The sequence below is a fragment of the Protopterus annectens genome, chromosome 14.part0, assembly GCF_019279795.1.
Source record: "Protopterus annectens isolate FY-2018-M chromosome 14.part0, PAN1.0, whole genome shotgun sequence".
Classification (NCBI taxonomy): domain Eukaryota; kingdom Metazoa; phylum Chordata; order Ceratodontiformes; family Protopteridae; genus Protopterus; species Protopterus annectens.
This window is the reverse complement of record NC_056748.1, coordinates 509,580,481-509,606,272: the sequence shown is the minus strand read 5'-3', so window position 1 is coordinate 509,606,272 and position 25,792 is coordinate 509,580,481. Positions and strand designations below refer to the sequence as shown.

Below are 25,792 nucleotides of genomic sequence, written 5' to 3'. Positions count from 1 at the left end.
GGACTACATGAAAAGAGACATAGAGGAGCTCTCTGAGCATGTAACCCAGGCCGGTATGACCCTGACCTTGAGTAGTATCTTACCCTCACCAAGAATGATGCCACAATATGAAGACAAGATGATCAATTTCAACAATAGGCTTAAGTACTGGTGTCATTCAAAGGGGATTCAATGCCTGTCAGCCTGGGATGATATGCTCGACAAGCCACGATGCTTTGCTAGGGGCGGCTTGCACCTGTCACCCCTGGGCTTTCAGATATTGGCAAAGGCTCTTGCTACCCCCATAGTGCCTTTTTTAGGCAAGGCTCAAAAGACAAACCCACCTCCATAGGTATCACAAGGGATAAGAAACTAAGAGTAATGCTACTCAACGCCAGAAGTCTAAACCTCAAGATGCATGCACTTGAAACTCTCCTTAGCATGGAGAACATCGATATCTGTGCAGTAACAGAAACCTGGTTCAGGGCTCCCGAGAGCACCCCAGCACTACCAGGTTATACCTCATACCATGCTTTTCGGCCTCAAAACTTGGACCGAACCACAAAAGGAGGGGGAGTATCGATATTCATCAAAGATACCCACACCTCCAGGTTGGTGGCAAAGCACAAAGCATCAGAGACTATCCATGTGCAACTAACAGTGGGTAAAACTGCCTTCCAGTTTATAGCCTGCTACAGACCACCCCCCCAAACCCAGGAACCCCACTCGGCCTTCCTGAGAACACTGGAAAATATGAAGGTCTCTCCAAACACCATTATATTGAGCAACTTCAACTACCCAAACATAGACTGGGAGCATTACTCTAGCTCCAACACCCTAGCCCAAAGGTTCCTAGAATTCATAAACTCAAATGTTATGGAACAACTTGTTACCACTCCCACAAGAGGGGAAAACATACTGGACCTGATCATCATCAACATGGGGACTCTATGCTCCAGACCAGAAGTGTATCCCTCACTGGTAAGATCAGACCATAAACTGATCTCACTGGATATTCACATCCCGACCCCACCCCCTGCCCAGAAAACCACAGTGAAAAACTTCTCTAAAGCAAATTTCACACTCCTCAAAACCGAGGTGGAATCCTTCAAAGCCCCCGGGCCTGTGGAAAATACGGCCCAGACCGCAGAATCCTTTATAAATGCATTTTATGAACACCTTCAGGAATGCATGGATCATGCAATCCCAAATAAAACCAAGACCCAATCCTCCAAAGGCAGAAGTCCTGTCCGGTGGACCCCAGCCATAAACAAATTATACAATAGAAGGAGGAAGCTACTAAATGATAGAGCAAAATCCCAAAAAGGGAAGGCATCTCTGATCAGTATTAGCAAAAAACTAAGGGCACTCATAAAATCGTCTAAGGTCAGCTTTGAGAGAAAAATTGCACAGGACACTAAGGATAATAACAAGGCTTTCTTTAGTTGTGTTAGGAACCTGGGTGGGAATTCCCAGATATGCTCAGAATTAGTCCAAAATGACAAAAAATACACCGAACCCACAGACATTGCCAACATCCTAGTTGACAGGTTCAGCGCAAACTTCTCACCCCCCTTCCCACCAAAAGGGCAAATATCTATCCCAGCAGAGTGCTGCCCCCCTGACATCTCAGATGCTCAGGTAAGAGCCGCCCTCTCCAAAGCAAAAAACACAGCATCAATGGGACCAGATGGTGTCCCGGGCTGCGTCCTACATGAACTCCAAGAAGAGCTAAACCTAAACATAAAACTACTCTTCAGTCTCAGCCTTACTACAGGATATGTACCCAAAGAGTGGTGTACAGCAACAGTGGTCCCTCTCCACAAAGGTGGTGCCTCAACAGACCCTGGAAACTATCGCCCCATAAGCCTGACTAGCTTGGTCTGCAAAGCTATGGAAAGGATCATCATGGACCTCATAAATAAAGATATTGGGGACCTACAGACAGTGGATCCTACCCAGTTTGGCTTTGTTAAGGGCAGATCCTGCCTCTTAAACCTGGTCGACTTCTTTGAAACAGTCACCAAGGCCATTGACGAAGGGAAGGTTGTCCACACAGCCTACCTGGACCTCACAAAAGCCTTCGATACAATACCCCACTCGGGCATTATAGATAAGCTCACTAGCTTAAATATAAACCCCTATGTCACTAGATGGGTTGCAAACTGGCTCAAGGACAGAACCCACATGGTTAGAATTGCTGGAGCCATGTCAGACTCCACACCAGTTACAAGTGGCTTCCCACAAGGCTCAGTCCTGGGACCTCTCTTGTTTGGTATATATTTCTCAGAGGTACAGGCCAACACAGAAGGACTGTGGCTGACCAAGTTTGCAGATGACTGCAAACTGGGCGCCATAATCGACTCTCCAGCCGACACAAGCATCCTCTAAAAGGGCCTCATAGAAACAGACAACTGGTGCCAGAGCCATGGGTTCAAGCTAATCGCCAAAAAGTGTATAGTCATCCCCTTTGGCAAAAACAAAGTGCCCACAAATTACCACACAGGTGGTAATCCATTAAGTACAGAAGAAGTAATTAGGGATCTGGGGACCCAAGTTGATAGCAATCTCTCATTTGACAACCACGTGGCCAAAGTGGTTAGAAAAACATTTTATATAGCCCACCTAATCATGAAGGGATTCACACCTAGATTAGGGGAGGTCATCGTGCCTCTTTACTCATCCCTCATCAGGCCCATAATCAAGTACAATGCCCCTTTTGGGATGTACCTTACCAAACACCTGCAGCAACTGGAAAGACCCCAAAAGTACCTCACCAAGAGGATCAAAGGGCTCAAACAGATGCCATATGCTGCCCGGTTAAAGAAACTCCAGCTCTACTCAGTGGCATACCGCCTGCTCAGAGGCGACCTGTGCCTGACGTATAAAGCCATGTCCAACCCGGAATTAAGGGACATGCTGCATCTCAAAAAATCCAAATCCCATCGAGCTACTCGCTTGAGAGACTTGAACCTCAGCACTGAAATAAATAGGACATGCTGGAGGGACAGATTCATAACCCAGAGGCTCCCTGCACTCTGGAATAAAATCCCAGTCCAGGTTAGGCAGAGTCCCTCATTGACTCTCTTCAAGAGGAATCTTGATGAGTGGATGGGAGATCGTAGGTTTACCTGGGTATCACTTCTGTGTCACTGTTAGACAGAGGCACAGTATACTAACCTTGAAAAAGGGCATAGCAAAATTAATTTAAAATGGGTGGCGAAAGCCAAACATACTCTGGCTAGGCTTATAAATGCCCTAGGGCAGATAGCCTAGTATGAACCTATGAACCTATGAAACTTCAACGAAGGTACGCCCATTCACGCATGTCTCCACACAGAAGATGCTCTAGCTGAGAATCGAACAGGACAACGTCTTACTGTGAGGTGACAATGCTACCACAGCACCACCACCGCTGTGTTATGGTAAAGTATAATAAAAAGTAAAAACCTTACCAATCATTTGGAAATAGCCTGTTTTGACACTGGTTGTCCCTTACCTTCACAAGAAAAGAACTACTGACACAGATGTATGAAAGATTTAGTTCTATCAAGATAGTACTCAAGTTGTCTGTGGACATCCAAGGTATGGCATATCCTCTCTCATTTTTAGGTTCAGGAAAGAAAACAGGGAGATGGATAGTTTAAAGTAAACTCTGATACCAATTCAGGAATAAGGATTAATTCTCAAACTTTGTCCCTATGGAGAATGAGATGGGTTTACTCACCATAAGACCTTGTTACTTGGATACCCTCAAGACGAACCAAGTCAGCCAAGTCCACTGGTTCAAAAGGAGCATGTCTTAGCTTCTTGAAAGTAGTTATATATATTCCAGGGTAAGGGAACAGGACTTACGAGCTGATGTAGGTGGTGCAAGGTACTATTTACATATGTATCTTGTGTTGCTCCACATCTTCTAACAGATAAGTAGCGGTTTCAGAGGCACAACTCTGTATTATCTCCACCAATGTGTCTATGGGACTCCTACAAATTGTCAAGCTGTCAAATTGCATTATACATAATTTCCATTAGGTATGACATATGAATGTAGAACACGTCTACAATACAGCTTTACTATGTTGTCAGTATATCTGAAGGTAAAATCCTAAATATTTCTCCAGAAAAAAAGGATACCTCTCAGCTGCAACATACTGTGTGTCAATGTGCATGGTATGAAGCTGCTAAAGTGGCAGTCAAACTTAGCTTTGGGTTACATACGAGACAGCAGAGCTTGCAGTCTTAGATGCATTTTGCAAGAGTGTCCTGGTTCCTTAACAACTGTATTATGAACTCTTAAAAAAGAATTGGCTTACAGACTTGCACATTTTAGTACCAAAAGTAGGGTTTTATATGCCTTTCAGTGCGACAGTCTGACATTTTGCAATACACTCAGTTTCCACTGTGAAATATATCATCTTGAATCAGAAGGTAGGATGAAACTAATATCAATAATATGTATACACTAAGTAATCATTGCATCAGATATTAAAGAGAATTATACATATTTCACTAGAGAAGGTAATACTTCTACAACATATAGGATAAGGCACGATCAACCTTCTTACACTCAATTTACAACATAGAAGAAACAGATGTCACTAGAGCAGTAGGTCCTGGAAGTGCCCTAATGCCAGCACTGCTGGCTGTGAGTCAGACTTTCCCAAGGGACCTATGTGCTACTTTTGGGCTTCCCCTCCTCCAAACTTCTCCTATTTGGTCATAAAGTTTGATCAGTACCTCAAAATTGTGGAAGATGAAGCAAGGACTTCAGCACTGTTGCTGTTAAGTTTAATCCCCTGCAGTGTGATTCAAACAGGATGCAGCAGAACCAGTGCTGCATGTGCTTTTGGTGTGGGACATAGTAACCATGCAAACTGCAGGAGAGGGCTGGAAAGAGACAGTACACTCAGTCTAGATTCCATCAAGGACACAGACCTAAAGGTCAGGGTTCTTGGCAATCACCAGGATGTCGTTGTCAGCCCCCAAGGTGAACAGTAACAGTTCAGAGACTTGTGCCTGATGGCTCAGTCTGGAGATAGTCGGAGGTCAAATATCCCTCTGTCTAAAGGTTTGGATAAAGATTCCAAAGGGCAGGTAGTTAAGGCAAATAATATGCAAAGGTTAGACCATGCTCATGTTTGCAATAGTAATGGCCTGAGTCACTAATTTGTCTTTCAGTGGTCTATTAGGTAACTGCTCTTAGGCATACTGTACTTCATCAGTCAGTTCTCTGTAAATATGTATAGGTGTGTATATATATATATATATATATATATATATATATATATATATATATATATATATATATATATATATATATATATATATTTATACACACACACACACACACACACACACACACACACACATACATACATACACATATAGTGTGTGTGTGTGTGTGTGTGTGTGTGTGTGTGTGTGTGTGTGTGTGTGTATCTTTGCATGCACGTGTATTTTTTTTTCTAATGCTGAAGCTTTTGGATATACAGAAAACTTTGGCATTAGGGTTAGGAGTGTGAATGTGTGTTTGGGGGGTTATGGTTAGAGTAAAGGCTAGGTAAGGGGATATATTTAATGTTGTGTGTCTGTGTGAGTGAGTGCGTGCATGTATGAGTGTATCTGTCTTGTGTAATGGGATTGATAGGGAACAGGGTTTTTCATAAGGTATTGTGTAGGGTTGGGGTTAGGGGCAGTGGTTGCATTAGGGTTAAGACACATGAGTAAGGTGGTATGAGGGTAAAAGTTAGTTAGGAACTTACCATGGTTGTAAATGTTTGATAACTTTTTGTGACTTCTGCAGCAAAATAACCAATGTCCAAAGAGAGTTCCAAAGCTTTGCATCCTTCCCCCTCCTTGCCAGGTATACGCCTTTCAACCTGGACATCAGCAGGTCAGTGGTATAAGATGGGGGTCTTCTTGCATCATCTTTATTTCTTTCTTGTTCTGGTTTAGTGGTGATGTCTGAGACAAGAATCTTAAAATGGTCCATGCAAGAAGTGGACCCAGACCCGAATGTTTTAAGCTGCCTCTCCAAACACTAGGTCAGTCTGGTGAGTGAGGGTGCCTTTTAAGGGAGAAAGAGGGGAAGGGGTAAGAACTAAGAAAGGATGGATTCCCACCTCAACCCCAAAGAGACCCCAGGAAAACAGGGGGTGGTAGGAGGAAAATATTAGTTCCATAGAGTCTTTCTTCATATCTGAACTAATGAAAGGATTCCAGACTATCTACTAAATGCCATATTTTTTATCATATTCAAGAAGAAAGGCAAGTTAGCATGTTTAGAAAATCTGAACTATATCTTCCAGCATTTCAGTATGGATTCAGCCTGCTTCTTAGGACTATTTTGTAAAACAAGACATGTGATCTTCAATGCCAAAGCAAATATAAGAAGGTTTTTGAGAATAACAGGCCCCGGCCTGTAGAATGTTTTCATAAATTAGACAACGGCCTTTAACTTCACCATTTGTGAAGCCTTGTGGACGAAACTGATGAGATTTCACAGTTTATAGATTCATAGCTTTATACTAGGTAAATGACCACTGAGGCCTTTATAGGCCTAGCCATGCAACCCAACTGTACCCCATGAGTTTCTGAAAGTTAGAGGTTATTTTAAGGGGTACAGGTACGCTAAGCATGACTTATCAGCTGCTTCTGTCCCTCAGAGACATAGGTGTCAGACCAGGGGTAAATTTCGATTTCCCACCCACTGGTTTAGGTTTCACTTGAAAAGAGTTAGGGAAGGGCTCTCCTTCACATTAACTGGAACCCTATTCTAGAGAGCGGGAATTCTCTGAGAGATGTACCTGTCCCTTAAGCATGTCCTATTTATGTCATAAACAATGTTTAAGTCCTGCAATGAAATAGTTATGATGTTGTTCATTTTGTAGATGTGCAAAAATCCATCAGAGCAGGATCCAGGGATGCCCTAAATACAGTCATAGATCTCCTCTCAATATTCTGTAGAGATAGGACTTTGAGGTGATCTGCACATGACATGTTGAGAGGTTATGCATGGTCATTTTTTAACACCTTTGCTGAATTATCATTTAAGACACAGACAAATATACATTTATATAAAAGAAAATAAATTATGTTATGTTCACAGTTACAAACCTTATGTATCACATACTTGCATGCTTTTATACAATTATAATCTATCCAGTATTACATAAATTGCTCAATTCCTGCCTTCCCTTAAACCTTACTTCTCCTCCATTATTATGCCTGTATTGTTCCTACAATTTCCATTTTTTTCTATGTAGTTTGCTCCTACCCTCTTTTAAGGATCCCACTTCCAGTTCTTTTATCTCTGTTACAATATTCACTACATCAAGTGCATTGTGTTTAGACTTTGATTTTCACTTTCTAGTAATTGCTTTTTTGGCAGCCACCAGAATTAAACTTAACAAGGCCTTACAATGACTAGGAAATTCAAATCCTGTATCCCAGCTAAAAAAAATCCCTGGTGACACCCATTTGCTTAACCAATATTTCTGACAGCTCATTACACTTCCAAAACATATTTTCCCAGTCACCTCTTTCTTCCCCATAACACCTCCAACATTTGCTACCTATCCGAAGAAAAACTCTTTGGATTCTGCTTGGGGTATAAAAGTACCTATGCAAACACCTCCAATGAAAAATCCTAAATCTTCTAGACTTTGTTGCATATTTGGGAGCCATACATATATCTTTCCATTGTTTGTTTGTGAGTTACCTATCCAATCTCTCTCTCACTCCCCAATCTTTTCTATTCTCCTCTGATTCATTCCTATAGTTATTATGCAACATTTATATGACGTACTTATTATTCCTTAACAGCAGCTTCCTTTCTAGATGCATCTAAGAACTACCAGAGCAGGCCTTTCACTTAGGAACCACATCCCTTTCTCGTTTTGAGCTATTTGCCTACCACAGCCTCATTTCCTTTTCTTAGACATTAGTATCTCACAAATACAACCAAATGCACCGAACTACAAAATCCGGGAATAAAATCAGGTTTCCAGTGAGGTACTTACCTACTCCTGAGTTCCAGCCAACCACTTGAAAGGCAAGACAAAATGAATGTGTTACTGAAAGTATAACAAGTATCAGTGGTCACAGACTATGGAAAGTTCTGAAATGGTGTAAAATGTTGATATTCTTATAACGACTTGCTTGCAAGTGTCAGAGGTTGGGTGTACACAATGCAAAGAGGACTAATCCTCAACTTCTAGAAGTCAGGCTGGACATAAGGAGACAACTAGCAGCTAAGGCCCAGCAGTAAGGGCTTCTTCAAGAACATCAAGTTATATATGGCATACAGTTCAGTTATTTCCATCTTCTCTATGGTTGTAAATGTGATGACTCACCAATTGTCTTAAATGCCCAAAGAGATACTGTCACTGATGCTTTTGGAAAACCCTCTCCATCAAAATGGAACAATGCCATACTGTCATCACTGTGATTGTACTGAGGCAGTCATCCTCAGGCAACAGGTCTGATGGACTGAGTACTGTCTGGATTCCTGGCCATTTACTTTTAAAGCAAAGTACGCATTCCCACGGTCATTCTCATCAATTATCCGTCGGTTGCTTAAAGAGATGATATATAGACAAGCAAATATAAGCAGTATGATCTGGAAGGCACACCACATTGACCTTCAACTGATTTAATGGCATCAGTAACATCCGTCAAAGAATGGCCTGCTGTGATAATACCATGGCTTTAGCACTGATATGAGATACAGAGAAAGAAAAACAAGGGAAAGAAGATCAAGGAAACTCAGTCAATCAGCATTCCTTCTGCATGGAAGCATCTGCAGCTTTTGCAGAGACATCTCTTGATGCAGGGTTAGATTATTAATGCACTTCAGGATCCCTCAGTCACCCACAGCAAGAGTCATACTAAAATCCACCTATTATGATAATATCCATTCACTTGTATCACTGTCCTATAACAGCATGCATCAATCTATCATGTGATACAGTATCATGAGCTGTAGTTCTTTACTTATAATGTCATATCACCATTCTGTGCTAACCTCTATCCGGCCAGAACACCTGACCTATTCCAGCACCCATACTACAGAATTAGCTATCCTATCTTAGCCTCCCAAAGACAGCTCTCTCTCTCTCTCTCTTTCTCTCTCATAGTTATTGCAATGCAGTACACTTTCTGAAATGAAAAGCATTGTCATTATCTTGGCTCAACTGGCTGTATGAACTGTTATACTTTATAAATGGTAGTTTGCAGCAGCATGGTGTTATAAAAGGAATGCAAGGAATAAAACTTAACTAATGGTTAAGGATATTCAAGCTTCAGAATTAGACTATATCTGGCTATCAACCTTCAGACCTCAAAAGTGAGGTGCCTAGTGAACAACTGCAGCTGATACGCTTCCACATGATGACTAAAAGACAGGATTCAAACCATATGGGTAAATGTCTGAATAAAGGTATCTGACTAAGTGCAACTTTAACGAGTAATTGATAATTGTTTGATCAGGTTTTACCCAGTAAGATATGAAACAGAGAAGCATTTTTTTTATTGTTCCTAGATAAAATACAGAGCTTTTTTAGTTTTCATTATCTATTTGTTAAATTCCGATTTGTGTAGCCCATCTGTGTAATAAGGAGCACGACTGTTCTACCATCTGTCATCCAAAGCATATTTCTGTAGACATGGCAACTGCTTTTACTGAAAGACATATGTACACAACCAGACTTTCACTGCTCACCTGTGCTCACATAGATTAAATACTGTGATTTACAGAGCACAGGACAGCAGCCATGTTAGGCATGGCAGCAGCACCAGTAGCTCAACATCATCTGTTGGTAGCTGGTTGGTAGCTGCTGTCTGAGCCAGTGCTTGCAGTGCTGTGTGCCATGGCTGCTTACATCTCTAGTGAAATTAGAGGCAGTGAATCACATACAAGCACCTCACACAGCAACAGGTAAATGATCATTTTAGAATTTACAGGAATAGACTATGAGACCTACTCAAACTGTACTATCCATACGTAGTAAGGAAGGGTACACATGGCATGCTCATTTCTTTGAGCATTAAGATACATGTATGTTGGTCATCCTAGCTGCAAGGAACGTTTATAGACGTGTTGGGGGATATATTACATATCACTATCATTTGCCTAGCATGTGCTTGAATAGTTCCTTTATATCAAGCTGCAACATGTGTAGGAACTTATTTGGTCCTTAAGGATACCAACTGGAGGTATTCAACAACATGGGGTGGTCATTCTATGAGCTTGCCTGTTACTCTGAGGTTCTGGATATTATAGCTTACATCCATGTTGCTTTTAAGGCCCCACATCATACAGTAAGACCAAGGTACACAAATAGGAATGGCTACCACTTCCAGAATTGCCATGTGGTCTGTAATGTTTTGGGTACTATCTACAACATGTTTATGTGCCACCTCAGAAGTTGACATTCTTCACATATATATCATACATCTGATCTATATCAGCAGTTCCAGTGAGATGGACTGGGGAATTCCCACAGGATCACATTGCTGTTAGGCACATACATAAAGTAGACAAAATGGCCCATGTGTATGACTACCGTGCATGCTGGGTGCATGCCATATAAAATGACATGGTGTGTGTGTGTGTGTGTGTGTGTGTGTGTGTTGCAAGTGATGCCGGATAGACCCCTAAGCCATGGATTATTGCCCCTATTCGTACCTCACAGACAATGGTAGAAATGTCATACAACTTAGCCCATGGTAAAACAAGGACTTCTATGGAAAAAATCTTTGGACTACTAAGTGGTGGATTCTGCTGTCTAGACACATTTGGTAGGGTACCATAATACAGCCCAGACATATGTAACAAAACATTTGTTATGTGAGTCAGTACACAACTGGGACCTACCTAAACAGGTGAAGCAGGCCAGACACACCGTGCCAGGACACTCTAGAATTAATGCAGCAGCAAAATCAGGGCAGACAAGATAAAGGAAAGGCAATGAATACTTTGGGGCACTGGCAAAGCAAAGGCATCTGGCTCACAACCATGTACCATAACATACACAACACAAATTAAAATAAAGTATAATGCATTAGCTAGGTTCTGCAGGGCAGTACATTGTTTGGCCACAATGTACATCAGACAGCAACAAACCTACACTGCATAGGAGTGGGGTGGACACAGTTTACATCACTTGCACAGGTGAGAGGGGAACATAGTGACAGTTGACTGCAATGCTACAGTGTGGGTAGAATCATGGAAAGAGAGTGCAGCAGCTGTGTACTTTGGGAAATGGTAAGGTGTTAAGGATCCCAGCCAGTGATATCACTGGGGTGCCACAAAATGACTATTGGTGACATGCACTGTGCAGGCCAGTCATGTCAGGACTTGCAGGGTCAGCTTCAGGAAATATCCCAAGGGTAGAAAACAAGAGACTCTCCAACCACAACCAGAGATGGCAAGTCATGTGCCATCAAACAACATCAATGCTGCATGTGCAACTTTCTACGCTGTCTGATGTAGGACATCAGGTATATGTCACTTTCTGTCCAGATCCTCCCATGGTAACAAATACCATACTGAAAGGGAGTTGTAACATGTCTCATGAAAGCACCTATGGAGGCCACATCTGCCACCTCAGTAGCAGTAATGTCTCATTGTGGCAATACTCTAGGTCACTGTGCAGTTGGCAAAAGGCACCACACATATTAAGAGCAGACTTACCAACTCCACATTGCTATGTGTAGCAGTTGTTTGTGCCTAACTCATACACCTGTATATCTGTTGACTGATTCCAAGTTCTTCATATATATCAGGAACAGTATCAGAATCATGGCAGCACTGGACTCCTCCTTGTCCTCTCATCTATAATGGGCATGTCTACATTAGAGGCAGAGTGCATATCAGAGGCTACATCTGGTGGTGACAAAGGATTCCCTGTGGAACTCTGATATACATATGATAGGTGTGCACTCAGCTGCAACCCACACAAGTGCCTCTCTTTATATGTGTGTCCTCCCACCCCACCCAGAACATTGTAGACAGTGCTACATCATCAGACTATATTTCCCCACTGTGCTGGACTCACCACCAGTGGAATCTGTGAATGCATAAAACATGATACTGGTGTGAGCTCTCAGCCTTATTGTTTTATTCTCTACTTGTGACATGCATGCTATTTCTTGCCTTTTTCATGCATAATTAGCTTTTGACCACTTAGTGCTGTGAGTCCCCTTGGTTTTAGTAGTGTGCAGGCTATACACATGGATACAAGTACATGAACCTGTATAAATCTCAGCCTTAATTCTTTCGGTTAAAAGTATATACTAACAGCCCTATAGGTAAGGGATCATAACAGACTGACCCACCAAACAAGATCAGTTTGTGCAAATATTAATGTCAGCCTAGGAGAAGGATAGTGCAGGTATCTTAAACTAGTGTCCATATCACAGTATTAATCCTATATATTTGCTAACACAACAAGAAACATGACAAAGAGTCTTGTGACAATAAACAGCTTGATGATTCTGGCAACAAATATCTAGGAAGAATAACAAATACATGACAATAAACTTATTCATAGTTAGAAGATAAGGAGATAGAAAGGCTTAGGAACCCAGAGAGGACAAGTGTGACAGGCTATCCTAAACCACAGGGAAAATGCCACAGTGGGACTGCCAGTAGGTGTGCAAATAAGAGGCAGGAGTAAAGATTCACTAAAGAAGGTATTTGGCTAACTAAATTCGCAGATGACTGCAAACTAGGAGCCATAATTGAAACTCCTAATGATGTGGACATCCTACAAAAGGGCCTCACTGAGACAGATGCCTGATGTCAAAGACATGGTCTCAAGCTCAATGCCAAAAAGTGCATTGTCATCCCCTTTGGTAAAAATTCTGTACCCATGAACTACCACATAGGTGGTAGTCTACTTAACACTGAAAGTGTGAAAAGAGACCTTGGGTCACAGGTGGACAGTAGTCTCTCCTTTGATAATCACATCGCCAAAGTGGTCAGGAAATCCTTCTACATGGCACACCTCATCAAAAAAGGTTTCTCATCCAGAAAAAAGGAGGTCATTGTTCCCCTCTACTCATCACTCATTAGACCCATTATAGAGTACAATGCCCCTTTTGGTATGTACCTCACAAGACATCTACAACAACTGGAAAGGCCTCAAAAATACCTCACAAAGAGGATTACTGGCCTCAAACAGATGCCTTCATGAACCGTCTCAAAAAACTCCAGCTTTACTCGTTGCATATCGCCTACTCAGAGGCGATCTCTGCCTAACATACAAAGCTATGTCAAACCCAGAGCTGTTGGACATGCTCCACTTAAAGAAATCCCAATCCCTCCAAGCTACATGCTCTAGGGACCTAAACCTTGTCACCACAATAAACAGAACATGCTGGAGGGATAGATTCCTGTCCCAGAGACTTCCCATACTCTGGAACAGACTACCTATCTATGTCAAACAGAGCTCCTCATTAGCACTCTTCAAGAAAAATCTTGATGATTGGATGGGTAATAGGAAATTCACCCCGGGGATCACTTCTGTGGTTCTGCTTGACAGGGGCACAGGAAAATAATTTTCTTGGGTGGCGAAAGCCAGGGTACATTTTTGGCTAGGCTTGTATAGGCCCTAGGGCCAATAGCCTAGTACCTACCTATGAACCTATAAAGTGAAACAGGATATAGCATTACCGATTTAAAACTAGGGACAGAAAACATAAATAGTGTTGGAACTAAGTAATAAAAATTTAAAAATGTGATAGCCCATTATTACAAATTTAACCTCAGTGATAGAAAGCATATAACATGGGTTGAGACAAGGTATTAACACAGTATTACAAATTTATACACAGGGACACAGAAAACATACCATGGGTTAGGACAAAGGAAATATTGTAAATTAAAAAATAGGGAGACACAGTAAAGGTGTCGTAGGTTGAACTACATGTTTCACAAGGCAAGAAGAAGAAATCTATAGTCTAGTATACGAGGACGGCAGATTTAATAGACAATTCAAAGTTCAGAATTCACCAGCAATCAGAAAATTATTAATTACAAAGCAGAGAAAGCATCATAGTTTTTGCAGATTCCCAAGGACTGAATCAAGTAATTGACAAGAGATGCGAATCAGCAGAGTAAGTGAGAATGAAATACCATTGGATTGCTGGGCTCTTTGATTGGTGGATTTTCACAAAGGGTGTCAAGCTGCACTGCAGATAACGCTACAGGACAAATAAAAATTAAGCAAAATCACACAAGCCAAATAAACATTACTTAAACAATGGAGTCATCCTCAACCACTGCTAATGCAACAACTGCTCACTAATTTACAGACAGAAACATAGCAAGTAGGAAATTCATAGTTTTAAAAACTATCATTGAGCAATCCAACATGTTAACAATTGCAGCTCAGCTTAACCAGCTAGATTCAATTAAGGATAAGTTGCCAAATCAACAGTTTTTTTTCTAAAATGCAGGCCCAAGTTTCCAGTAGGTAAAGAACATCCATAATGCATTTGGCTTTCTCTTAAGACGTCAATAAATCTATTAGCAGAGAGTCAGTAGATCTTTTTAATACTTTACTGTGGTGCTGGTAGCATTGTCGCCTCACAGTAAGACGCTGTCCAGTTCGATTCTCAGCTAGAGCGTCTTCTGCATGGAGACATGCGTAACTGGGTGTACCTTCGTTAAAGGTTGTGCGTCAGAGCTGGCAACTCGGTACGTAAAAATCTACTGCCAATCATTAGCGGATCGGAGTTCCGCTGTGGCGACCCCTAACTGGGAAAAGCCGAAAGACACAACAACTAAATGCGTAGTTGTGCAGACACAGCAAAAAAATATAAAGAGCAGTACACCAGAGGCTGTAGCAACTAGCCGACCAACTATTCAGAACTGCAGCTGCTTTTTCCTCAATGTAGAATGGCAATAACTTTAGGAAATTTTGCTACCCTGTTCTTTGCAGTCTCAAGCACATTACAGCCTTGTCTGAGAATGGATAAGAGACATTATTGTCTCTGTCTCTTTTCAAAGTTTAACTTTCAAGTAAGAAACTTAGGATGGGGACAGTATGCATACCCCTACCTCTGTTAATCCCAGACTTGTTTTGTTTCATACCCATACCTACTGCATAGTGGTATTTGACATTTACTGAACAATCTGAGCATTTCCCAAACTGTATATCTTCACGCCCTATCACATTGCATAACAAGTGGCTAGGTTTCTGTTGTGAGTACTTCAATATCCAGGAAAATATTTGATGAATGTGATGAAAAGCTTCATTGTCAGTACTGGTATGGCAGGAAGCTGATATGGAATAAGGCTTAAATGGACAGTAACGTTTAATAAACAATGCAAATTTGAGTAATTAAAAATACATGTTAAGAACTATGGATGTTTTGAAGCCTAAGCTAAGCAAATAATGACCACTGTCATGGAATTCAAGGATGATCATTTCATTATTGTTGTTTGGACACGCTGCTATCTCTTACGCCAGATTTAAAACAGTGGGTCTGTATATAAAAGAAAATTCAACCCATAATCAGATTTGACTGTAAAATAGAGGAAACAGACAAGGTACCTTTATTTCTTTATCTCTTCTGTTCTGTACTTACAGTATGATAATGGTGATGAGTAAAAGAAAAAAAGCGAGTGTTCTTCTTTTGCAGTTTGTTGATTTGGTCTGTTTCTGGTACATTTTTCCACCACAGTTTCCACAGCAGCGGCAGCAGCAGAAGAAAAGGCCTATTAAGGGCATCAGTACAATAAATATTATTCCAATGATGCCACATACCAGGAACCCAACTTCGTAGATAATCACCTGCAGAAAAATATAAAACTGTCACACTAGAAAACAAAATGACAGCTATGTAATGGTATTTATGCAAAATGTCCATGTCTGTTTGCAAGCAAATCACAGTTTTTTTGTGTTATATTGAGGTTGTCTGTTTCCAAGAACAGTTCGGAGGCAAAATTATTCTATGTCCTACTGTGAATACAACATTAATTTATGCTACAGTGCCAGATTGTGCCTAACCATATAAATAGACTTTAAGTGGTCAACTAAACTTCAAAATGCAAATTATCATTCAGTTTATTAGCTTGTTGTTCAATATGGCTAACTGAGCTCATCAGAGGTGTTACTTATCAAGTGAGATCCAGCAGTGCAAACAAATGAAAATGATGTACTTACCATAAAAACAGATCTGCATGGAATGGTTCATCCTTCTCTACTAAAAGGACTTCTACGCCAACTCTCTGTTGCCATAGCACCACTATCAACTTTTCCCACACTTCAGCTCCTCCATATTTCCATAATGCCATGCATGCCCCTGTCTCTAGAGATTGGAATGGAGTCTGCTTGGAGCCCAATTAGTAACTAACCAATGCACCACTGAAGCAAACACACCCCATATATTTATATTTTCCTTGTACAGTTTCCTGCTGTTAAGTTTCTAGGGAAAAACTGAGATGTACAGTAGCTTATCAAAGTAAAAACAGTCCCTAGCCATAATTTGAAGTGGAAATACCAAACAGTGATATGAAAGAACTGGAGGTCTTGGTGACGTCTGCTGGACAGATTAGTTAAAAGATTCTAGGAAGGTCTTACTTCAAGATATGAAGCCATAGCAGGAGTAACCACACATTAAGGACAAAATAAGGCAATAAAAATTACCTTGATTTTCTTTGTTTGAATTTTTGCAGGAACTTTAGTATCAAGGACACTGGGAGAAAGGCATGCACGAGACCTGGGGTCCACTTCTGGTCTAGAATATCCCTGATCGGATAACCTGAAGTATGAAGCAGGAAAAATAATCCCTGCACTTGGCTACAAAAAAAAAAAAAAAAAAAAAAAAAAACTGAGGCAAGGCTTCACCCACTGGCAGAACACAAAATTCACCAATGGCTAAGGGCTCACTTGTAAGGCATCAACAGATATCTGATGAGTCAATATAATAAGGAGTTGCCTTCCACAGTTAAAAGGCCAGCTATCAGAAAGTGACTGGAAAACATCTTCCCTGCCAAAGCTTCACAACTTCTGAGCATAGGGGATAAGAATGGGTCCTGCCCTACTTGTTGACATACCACACTGCTGCCACACTGTTTGAGCTCTGCCTATCACTCTATGCAGAAGGGAATCTTGTAAGGCCTGCAAAGTGAGAAGGACAACTCTTACTTAGATGATGATGATATGTAGACTGGTCTCTGTCTGCAGTCACAGACCTTGGTCTGTCTGGCCCTGAAAATTTAAAATGTCCCACCACCCTACCCTAGAACAGAAGCAAAGTGACTGTCACTAGGGGATCAGGAAAAAGGATGGTCACAGAAATACTGAATTTACACAGCCATCAAGTGCAGTGCATCCTACATGACTAGAGCTGAGGGTCTAAAGTACGGTTCTTTTGAACCACCAAGGTCCTCTGGAGGAGCAGAATAGGAGGCTTTGCATGGGAAATCAGAAATACTGTAGCCACCACTGGCCTCAGTGCACCTGAGCGGAGGGGAGTGAAGGATGTCTGAGACAGCCTACTAGATGGACATGATTCTCTTCTGTGGTAGGTGGATTATGCAAACTCTGGTATCCAGTATATAACCCAAGAACATCAGGAATATGGGTGGCTGCATGTGGAACATTTGAAGTTGTTTAGCATTCCCAGGGACTGGAAAAGGAGAAGTAAGGAATCTCTGGCTGTGGCTAGGTTTTTTACCACTGGGACAGACAGGAGCCATTCATTCATGTAAGGGAATATTTATTTCATCCTTGTAGCCTCTGATGTCTTGCTACTGCTGCCATCTACTTCATAAACACTCAAGTGGGGGGGTGGCTGTGAAGAGTCTGAATGGCAATGCCAGAAAGTGGTAATGGCTAAGTCATACCTGAATATGGAGGAACCTGCTTGGTAATCTTGATGTGTAGGTATGTGCCTTGGAGGTCCAAAAAGCACATCCAATCTCCCTTGGACAGACGAGGAAGATTTAACCACACAGTGACTCTCCAGAACTTAAGCTTGTGGGTGAGTTGAATTTGGCTTCATAGATTTTTATTTATTATTATTTATTTCCATTTGTTAATCAGTATGATGCACTGGTCCAAAAACCTTTTTCTGGTATGGTTCGGGCCATTAAGACAATGTACAATATTTACAGATCTAGCTATGAAAATATATGCACATTTTATACACCACACAAACTAAGCAAATACAATCATAACAGATGAAACTCTATATATAACACCATCATTCCTACCCCACTGATTACATTAGCATCCTTTTAGCAGCTAGCACCAAGTTTAGTAAGGAAAAGTTTTGAAAAGTAATCATGTAATATTCAATTTATATTCAATTTACTCAAATTTCTTAAGTTATCATTATCAAATGCAATCTAAAATTCCTACATAAGGTCATGCTAATATTCATAAAAGTTTAGTCACAAATAAGCAATTAATATTAACAGTCAGTTTCTGAGTACTTCAGCTGGGATAACCCAGAACATTAAGGTAATCACACTTGAAGCTTTAAGCAATTACTTTTTTAAGAGGTTTCTTAAACTTTATTAGAACAAAGGGCCTAAATCAGACCCTCCTAATACTCATGTTTATTGTATCTACCTTTTTTAAGTAATTGCCCCATTAGAAGAAACTACAGTGGGTCTATTTGTTAGATAATCTGCAATCAGCTACAAATTTTAATGCAGAAGCCACACTGTTGAAGTATTTGCAGAAGAATAGAATGATTAACTGTCTCAATGGCAGTTTTCAGGTCCACAAAGATGGTGCCAGTTAAAAGGCTATATTTCCATTTGACAGAATCCGTCATTTGTATTGTAGTAAACGTCAGTTAGAATAATGTACTTTGGCTGAAGAAACATGATGTTTATACATGACAAAGTCATATCTCTGAATATAGTCTAATATTTGTCCATGAATTAGCTTTTTTGAGTATTTTTCATAAGGGGCCAAGTTTGCCTATAGATCTATAATCAGAAGCAATCTTAGAAAATGAGATTTTTGGGAGTGGGTGTATTACTGTACATGTAAAAGGACACAGTATGGTTTTTGAAAACATAAGTTAAAATGTGTGCTACAAGCTTATGTAATATATCACTATAACTTTAAGTACTAGACAGTAAATTATGTGAAAGTTGGGATGGTAATTTTGCCTGTAACTTGCACTGAAGGTTCCTTACCTGCTGTTTGCAATAGTTTGAAGTACAAAAAGGGCACAATAGTGGATAATGCAGACATTTATCAGGGGACATGGTGGGCATTAAGGAATGGTTTATTTGGTGGGCTTATGATGCTGCCTCTAATTTCATTAACTGCATCTATGCTGGGCTGGTCGCATGCACTGCTGTTATGGAATATTTTGAGTTAAGCTTGTTCCTTGATCACTTTTTAGAAGAGTTGTAGATGTCTGAGATTTGCTGTTTATGCTGTCCTACAGTAGGAGGCTTTTGCTTTATTTATATTCATTCTAGGTCTTCCTTTTAGGTTTTATTAGATAATACATTTAACTATAGTACCTTACTTTTTTCAGCTTTTCTAAAATTATTTTTTATTCACAGATTTAAGTCTGATGTTACCCAAGGAGCTAGTTTTATTAGGACTTCTGATTTTTACTGGCAATAGCTTGTATTGCACACTACCAAGTCAAAGAATGCAAATAATGTCCAATGTCTCCTGCTTGCATGCGATGGCTGACCACGCTGATAACAAACAGCCCCAAACTGCCTACAGGGTGAATGCTGCTGTTCCGAAGGAGAAAAACTACAAAACTCTTGGTTGATCCATCCATGTCCGCCTTTGGCTTGATGTCCATCCTAGAAACCACCGCCTCTACCACAATGGTTCTTCTGGAGTTGATTATAATAAGGCTTCTGTGTGCAAATCCATAATCTGAACAACCACAAACCAACTATGAACAAAGACCACTGAGAGGCAAACAACTGAACTCCACACTTTTAATATGAAAAAAAATATATATATATAAAAATAAAAATATATAAAAATAATTAAAAATAAATAAAAATATATGTAAAAAAAAAAATTATACATATATTTTTATTTTTTTTTTTCATATTAAAAGTGTGGAGTTCAGTCGTTTGCCTCTCATTGGTCTTTGTTCGTAGTAAGGCTTCTGGGTGCACCAGAACCATTATTGACGTAAGCTGTTCTTCCAAAAACAGTAGCAGTGCAGATGTGTAGACTTCAAATGAAGTAGGTCATGTAGAGACAGGCTTGACTGTGTATAGTTACACTTGTAACTTCTGTTGTTGCTGTAGCGTTAGCTTTGTTACATGTTAAACTAAGGGCATGGTTCAACATCGCAGTCAAGGTGGAGGTCCAGGTAGAAAGTTTCATTTTGAAGACAGTAAATTCGACCTTCTCCAGGGACTTAGATATCTCTTGTATGACGTCACTCTTGAAGCATAATGTGCCCCTGGTAGCTTAGTGCCATCAGAGCAAAGGTTGAGGACATGAAGGCACTCTTCCCACAGTGACCCAACTCCCCAGATTCTTTACTGGGTAGGTGACCATCTTTATACACATGATCACTCTTCTCTTGAGAAAGAATTTCTTTTACAAGTACCATTTTAATGAATAGCTTTAAAATATCCACAGGAATGTAGAAGTCTTGTTAGCACACCCCTTCTGCTGTCTTGCATTAAAGATAACATGCAGGCAGCTTATAATTCAATCACTGAGTGACTAGCTACTAATTAGGATGAATTAAAATACATACATAATTGCAATACATGGTAATATACTTAGGTAATTGACAACCTGTTATATTAACAGTTTGGCAAAAAAATACTATGTTTTTTCTCTCTTTTTCCCTAAACTTAATTTACTAGGGTGCAATTATATTTATTTTACTAATGTGTGGGCATTATGGTCAGTGCTATATTTTTTACACTACACATTAAGGAGACCACAGTTAGTGTGTAATAGTTTGATTTATTTATTTAGCGTTGTCGCCTCACAGTAAGACGCTGTCCGGTTCGATTCTCAGCTAGAGCGTCTTCTGCATGGAGACATGCGTGAATGGGCGTACCTTCGTTGAAGGTTGTGCGTCAGGCCTGGCAAGCCAGTACGTAAAAATCAACTGCCAATCATTAGAGGACCGGAGTTCCGCTGTGGCGACCCCTAACTGGGAAAAGCTGAAAGATGCAAACGCAAACCAGTTGCACAAAGTGGTACAGCAGAGAAATATGCAGTCTTGTCAAGATCACAGTTAATTCAACAATGGCTGCTACTTTAATTATGTCCTATATGTTACATGGAAACCACGTTCGTTTTTTTACTCAGGCACAATCAGTCTAACATTGATTGCACAGATCGTCACAGTGATCCGTTATCATCACATATCCCCTCCTTTGAGAAAATAATTTCATTTTCATTTAAGACAGAACTTTATATGCACATTTACAAATATATTTTTGCATGTAAGCTACTTTTCATTTCTTTTTTATACAACAGTATAAACAGTATTTGAAGTTATTTTACAACAATTTGCATTTTTCACTAAGAGAGAAGTCATTTGGGCTTTTATAGTCTCTAAGCATACATTTTATTATTTGTCTGTTTCTGAAGCCATCACATGTCTCATTACCTCACTGAAAGCCTTATCTCACACCCTTTTGAAGTATCACTCACAGGTTGGGGATGTGAGGGCATTGTCTTTTGCAAGAAGTCAATAGTGGTTACACTGTCTATGTCAGATAATGTGCCCCTATTAGGCAATAGGTGTCTTTTAGGTACATCATGGGTAGTTCAATCATCAGGTTTTGAAGACACTGACTCAAAGTCTCTTACCTCTTCAGACTGACTGGGCCGTGACAGTTGCTCAATTTGTTGAGACTGCTGACTACTCAGTTTAGACATCTCAGGAATGGTGTGGATGTGTCTTCTGTTTCTCCTTACTATACCTTCATCGCTGGTTCGGATTACCAGAGATCTCAAGTCTGTGCATTTGATAACAGTCACACCTGTTTGCCACCCATTTGTTTTCCCCATGTAACTTAAGATGCACATCTGACCGGTATGGAGGTCATGCAAGGAAGAAATTTGATCCTTTTTGTCACAGAAATTCTTGCATGCAAATTTGCCCATTTGGCCATTTTTTTCATCAGTTTCACATACAATAGTTTTGAGGGGGTCTATATCATGGAATGAAAATGGCTAAACACCAAATGTTGTTTCACTGACCAATAAATAGTGAATTGCAAGTTACATGAACAGTAAGATCACAGACTTTTTTCCTAGGGAAAAAAATCACTTGGTCGTTACTGTGAATTTGCCCTTTTTCCCACTGTAGTGAAATCTTGGAGTTGGTATATTTAGTTGAGGGGGCAAAGACCCCCACTTTGTAATGTTTTAACTGGTGTGTCATGTCTGGTTGCCCTACCGATTTTTTTCCCTAGGGAAAAAAAAAAATCAGTGATCTGGCCATTTGCGTAACTAGTATTTATTGGTCGATGAAATGGTGTTCGGTATTTAGCCATTTCAATTTCATAATATAGACCATTTTGAGCAAGCATTGAGATAGTGGCTCATATCTGCATGCCCAACAAACTCTCTCTGATTGCACTATGCAGCATTGATCTAAAGGATATGAAAGCTAGGTGTTGATGGGCTGGTTAACATTTTTTTTAGCTGTTTGTACTCTCTCAGGAGCACTGTTTGGTTGTGGATAATGAGGACTTGACATTTTATGGACAAACCCACAGTGCTCTTGGAAATGGTGAAACTTTACAGACACAAATAAAGTTCCACCATTAGTGAAAAGTTTAACAGGCATTACCTATCCAGAAAGCCTTGTCTTAAACCAGAATATGACTTTCCTAGCTGGTTATTGTAGGCAAGTAGGCAATCTCAATATCTCTTAAACAATAGTCCATACTATCACTTTATAGTTTTCCCATTATGGCCACACAAGTCTGCTGCAATTTAGCGCCATGACTCTTTTAGCAGTGGAGATACAATCATAGATTCTCTGCTGTGAGCAGGTCTGTGTTCCATGCAGAACTGATGCATAAAATTACAGTTGTGCACACTTAACATAAATGTAGATGTTCAAGTGTATTCACTGTTGCAGTGATCACCTGTGGGTTATCCCTGCTGTGGTAGCCCTCGGCTGGCCTGAATACCAGAGTCAGTGTTTTTCTGCATTGGCAGCAGTTGCCTGTAGTCTGACGTCAGGTCGTCAGTGCTATAAAGCAAGGCAGCCGATATCATTACATCATTTTTTCTTGCCCTAACCCATCAGAAGCACAAGGAGACAAGGTAAAGTGGTACTGGTGGCTAAAAGCCACCGTGGAAGCTTATGTCTCCCTAGGGAAAGAGAATATAAGGGGGATGGAGGGAGGAAAACCAGGACTGCAACAGTGAATGCACTCAAACATCTACATTTATGATAAGTGTACACAACTGTACTATATTCTTCATGTTTCACTGTTGCAGTCATCACCTGTGAGAGGATTCCCAAAGCTGAGGAGAGTGGTGGAAGGATAGGTTAGAGCCCTAGGCATTGGTCAGCAAGCCCTGCAGAACTGCAGAGGCAAACCCTGCCCTAGACTTAGAAAAAAGAAGTAGGTGATAATGCTTTGTAAAGGTATGGACAGAGGTCCAGGTGACAGCTTCCAAGATGTTCCTGGTGGGGACTCCTCTGAGGAAGGCTGTGGAAGTGGAGGCTACCCTAGTGGAATGGGTATGAATAGACTTGCGGGGGGTTTCCCATGTAGTCTGTAGCAGAAATGGCTAGTGTGATATCCATTTGGAAATGGGCCTCCCCTCTGCCCCTGGGGCAAAGCTGACAAGCAGCTGGTCTGTTTTTCTGAAGTTTAGCATCGTCCATATAGTATCTGAGTTGTCTGTGCACATCTAACGAGTGCAGAATTCTTTCCCCCTTGTTTTGAGGTTTGGGAAAGAAGTTGGGTAGGTGTATAGGCCTGGTTGAGGGTTACATCAGATACCACCTTGGGCATAAAGGAGGAGTTGGTCCTCAGGGAGACCGTGTCTGCATGGAAAATGATGAAGGGCTCAACAGCCATGAGTGCCTGAAGTTCTGAAAGCCTTCTGGCTGAGGTGATAGCTAGTAGGAAAGCAGTCTTCCAGGAGAGGTATTTAAATTCTGTTGAAGCAGCAGGTTTGAAAGGGGTAAGTCTGGGTACCCTCTTGAAATTGGGAGTTCACTGTAGGAGAACTTGTATCCCTGAAAAATGATCTTTAAGACACATTGGTCCTTTGTTACAGGAAAGCCAATTTTCTTTGAAGAGGGACAGCCTTCCTCCTAGCTTTTGGTGAGTGAAGGGAGGGCAGATGGGGGAGGGGGAGTCATTGGGAGTTTTTGCCATAGAAGGGAGGCTTAGAACTCGCTGCCTTTTGGGTGGAAGTGGTCCACTGTTTGCTTCTCTGCTGGCCCTGGGATAGGAGTCTGGATGGTCTGTCCCTGCAGTGCTTACCTTGGCCCTGTCTGCTAGGTGCAGGGAAGGACCAGTGCTTAGAGGAAAAGTCCCTGCTGAACCTGGGAGGTTGAACCTGAAAGAAATCTTTTACTGTTTGCATAAATTTTGCTTTGTCTTCCATCTTTTTAAGCACCTCTTCTGCTTTTACACCAAACAAGCGGTCCTTATCCAGAGGTGCATCAATAAGTTTAGACTTGACATGATCAGGGAAAGGTTGTTCCTTCAGCCATGCATATCTCCTAATGTCAGATCCTGACACTGCTGCCTGCTAGGGATGAAGGGAAGACCCTTGTTCTTGGCACAGGCCTCTGCGCACCAGAGAAACTCAGTCCTTATATATGGGATCAGAGGGAGAGAGGTCTCTACAGACTGAGAGTGCTGACACTAAAGGTTCTTTAGATACCACTGAAGTTTTCTCATGTGAAGCCTGGCTGGAGGAATTATAAGGATGCAAGATGCCATGTACCCCAGGGCTTGCAGGAACTTCCTCACAGTACGGTGACTTCTGGAAGCCAGCCAGATAAAGCAGAGATGCAGGAAGCTCTGCTTTTCTGGGGATAGGAAGGCAATTTGGGATGTTGTATCTAGCAGAGCTCCATAGAAAATGGTCTTCCTGGTGAGAATTATCTTTGATTTCTTCTCATTGATGGTAAACCCTAGGAAAGTTAGGAGGGATTTGACAAAGAGAAGATCCTGGAGCAGCTTTTCTTAAAATTTTGCCTGAATGAAGCAGTTGTCCAGGTAAGGGTAAATCTGTATATTTCTCTGTCTGCAAAATGCTATGGCCGGGGCTAAGTATTTGGTGAGTACTCTGGGTGCAGTAGATAAGCCAAAGGGCAGCACATAGAACTGGAAGTGTTGTGATCCTGCTCAGAAGTGCAGGAATTTCCTGCAGGATTCCCTTATGGGGATGTGGAGGTAGGCATCTTTTAGGCCTGGGGTCACTAGCCAAGCATTTTTTGTCAGCATAGGCAGCAGCTGCTGCAAAGTTAGCATTTTGAATCTGGGGACCATCAGGAAGGTGTTCAGAATGGATAGATCCAGGATGGGGTACCAAGTGCCCTCTTGTCTGGGAACAAGTACTAGTCTGGAATAAAAGCATTTGCCTGTTTGATCTGAGGGGACAGGTACTCTACTGCCCCCTGGGATATGGCAGCAACCGACTGGCACTCGTGTGAACTGCTTCTGCTACAGGCTCCACAGCAAGAAAGACTGATGTAATGATGTCGGCTGCCTTGCTTTATAGCACCGATGACCCGATGTCTGACTACAGGCGACTGCAGCCGATGCAGAAAAACATTGACTCTGGTATTCAGGCTGGTCAAGGGCTACCACAGCAGGGATAACCCACGGGTGATGACTGCA

At 41.1% G+C, this 25,792-nt stretch overlaps 1 protein-coding gene across 1 annotated transcript in view; it reads right to left on the bottom strand.

The window, feature by feature from the left end:
* The window catches only part of LOC122788694 (prominin-1-A-like), an 899,670-nt gene that overhangs the window by 529,747 nt on the left and 344,131 nt on the right, over positions 1-25,792 (bottom strand). Inside the window, exon 4 of the mRNA XM_044055589.1 lies at positions 15,577-15,782. Coding sequence (XP_043911524.1) covers positions 15,577-15,782 — 206 coding nt within the window. The remainder of the gene's footprint in view (positions 1-15,576; positions 15,783-25,792) is intronic.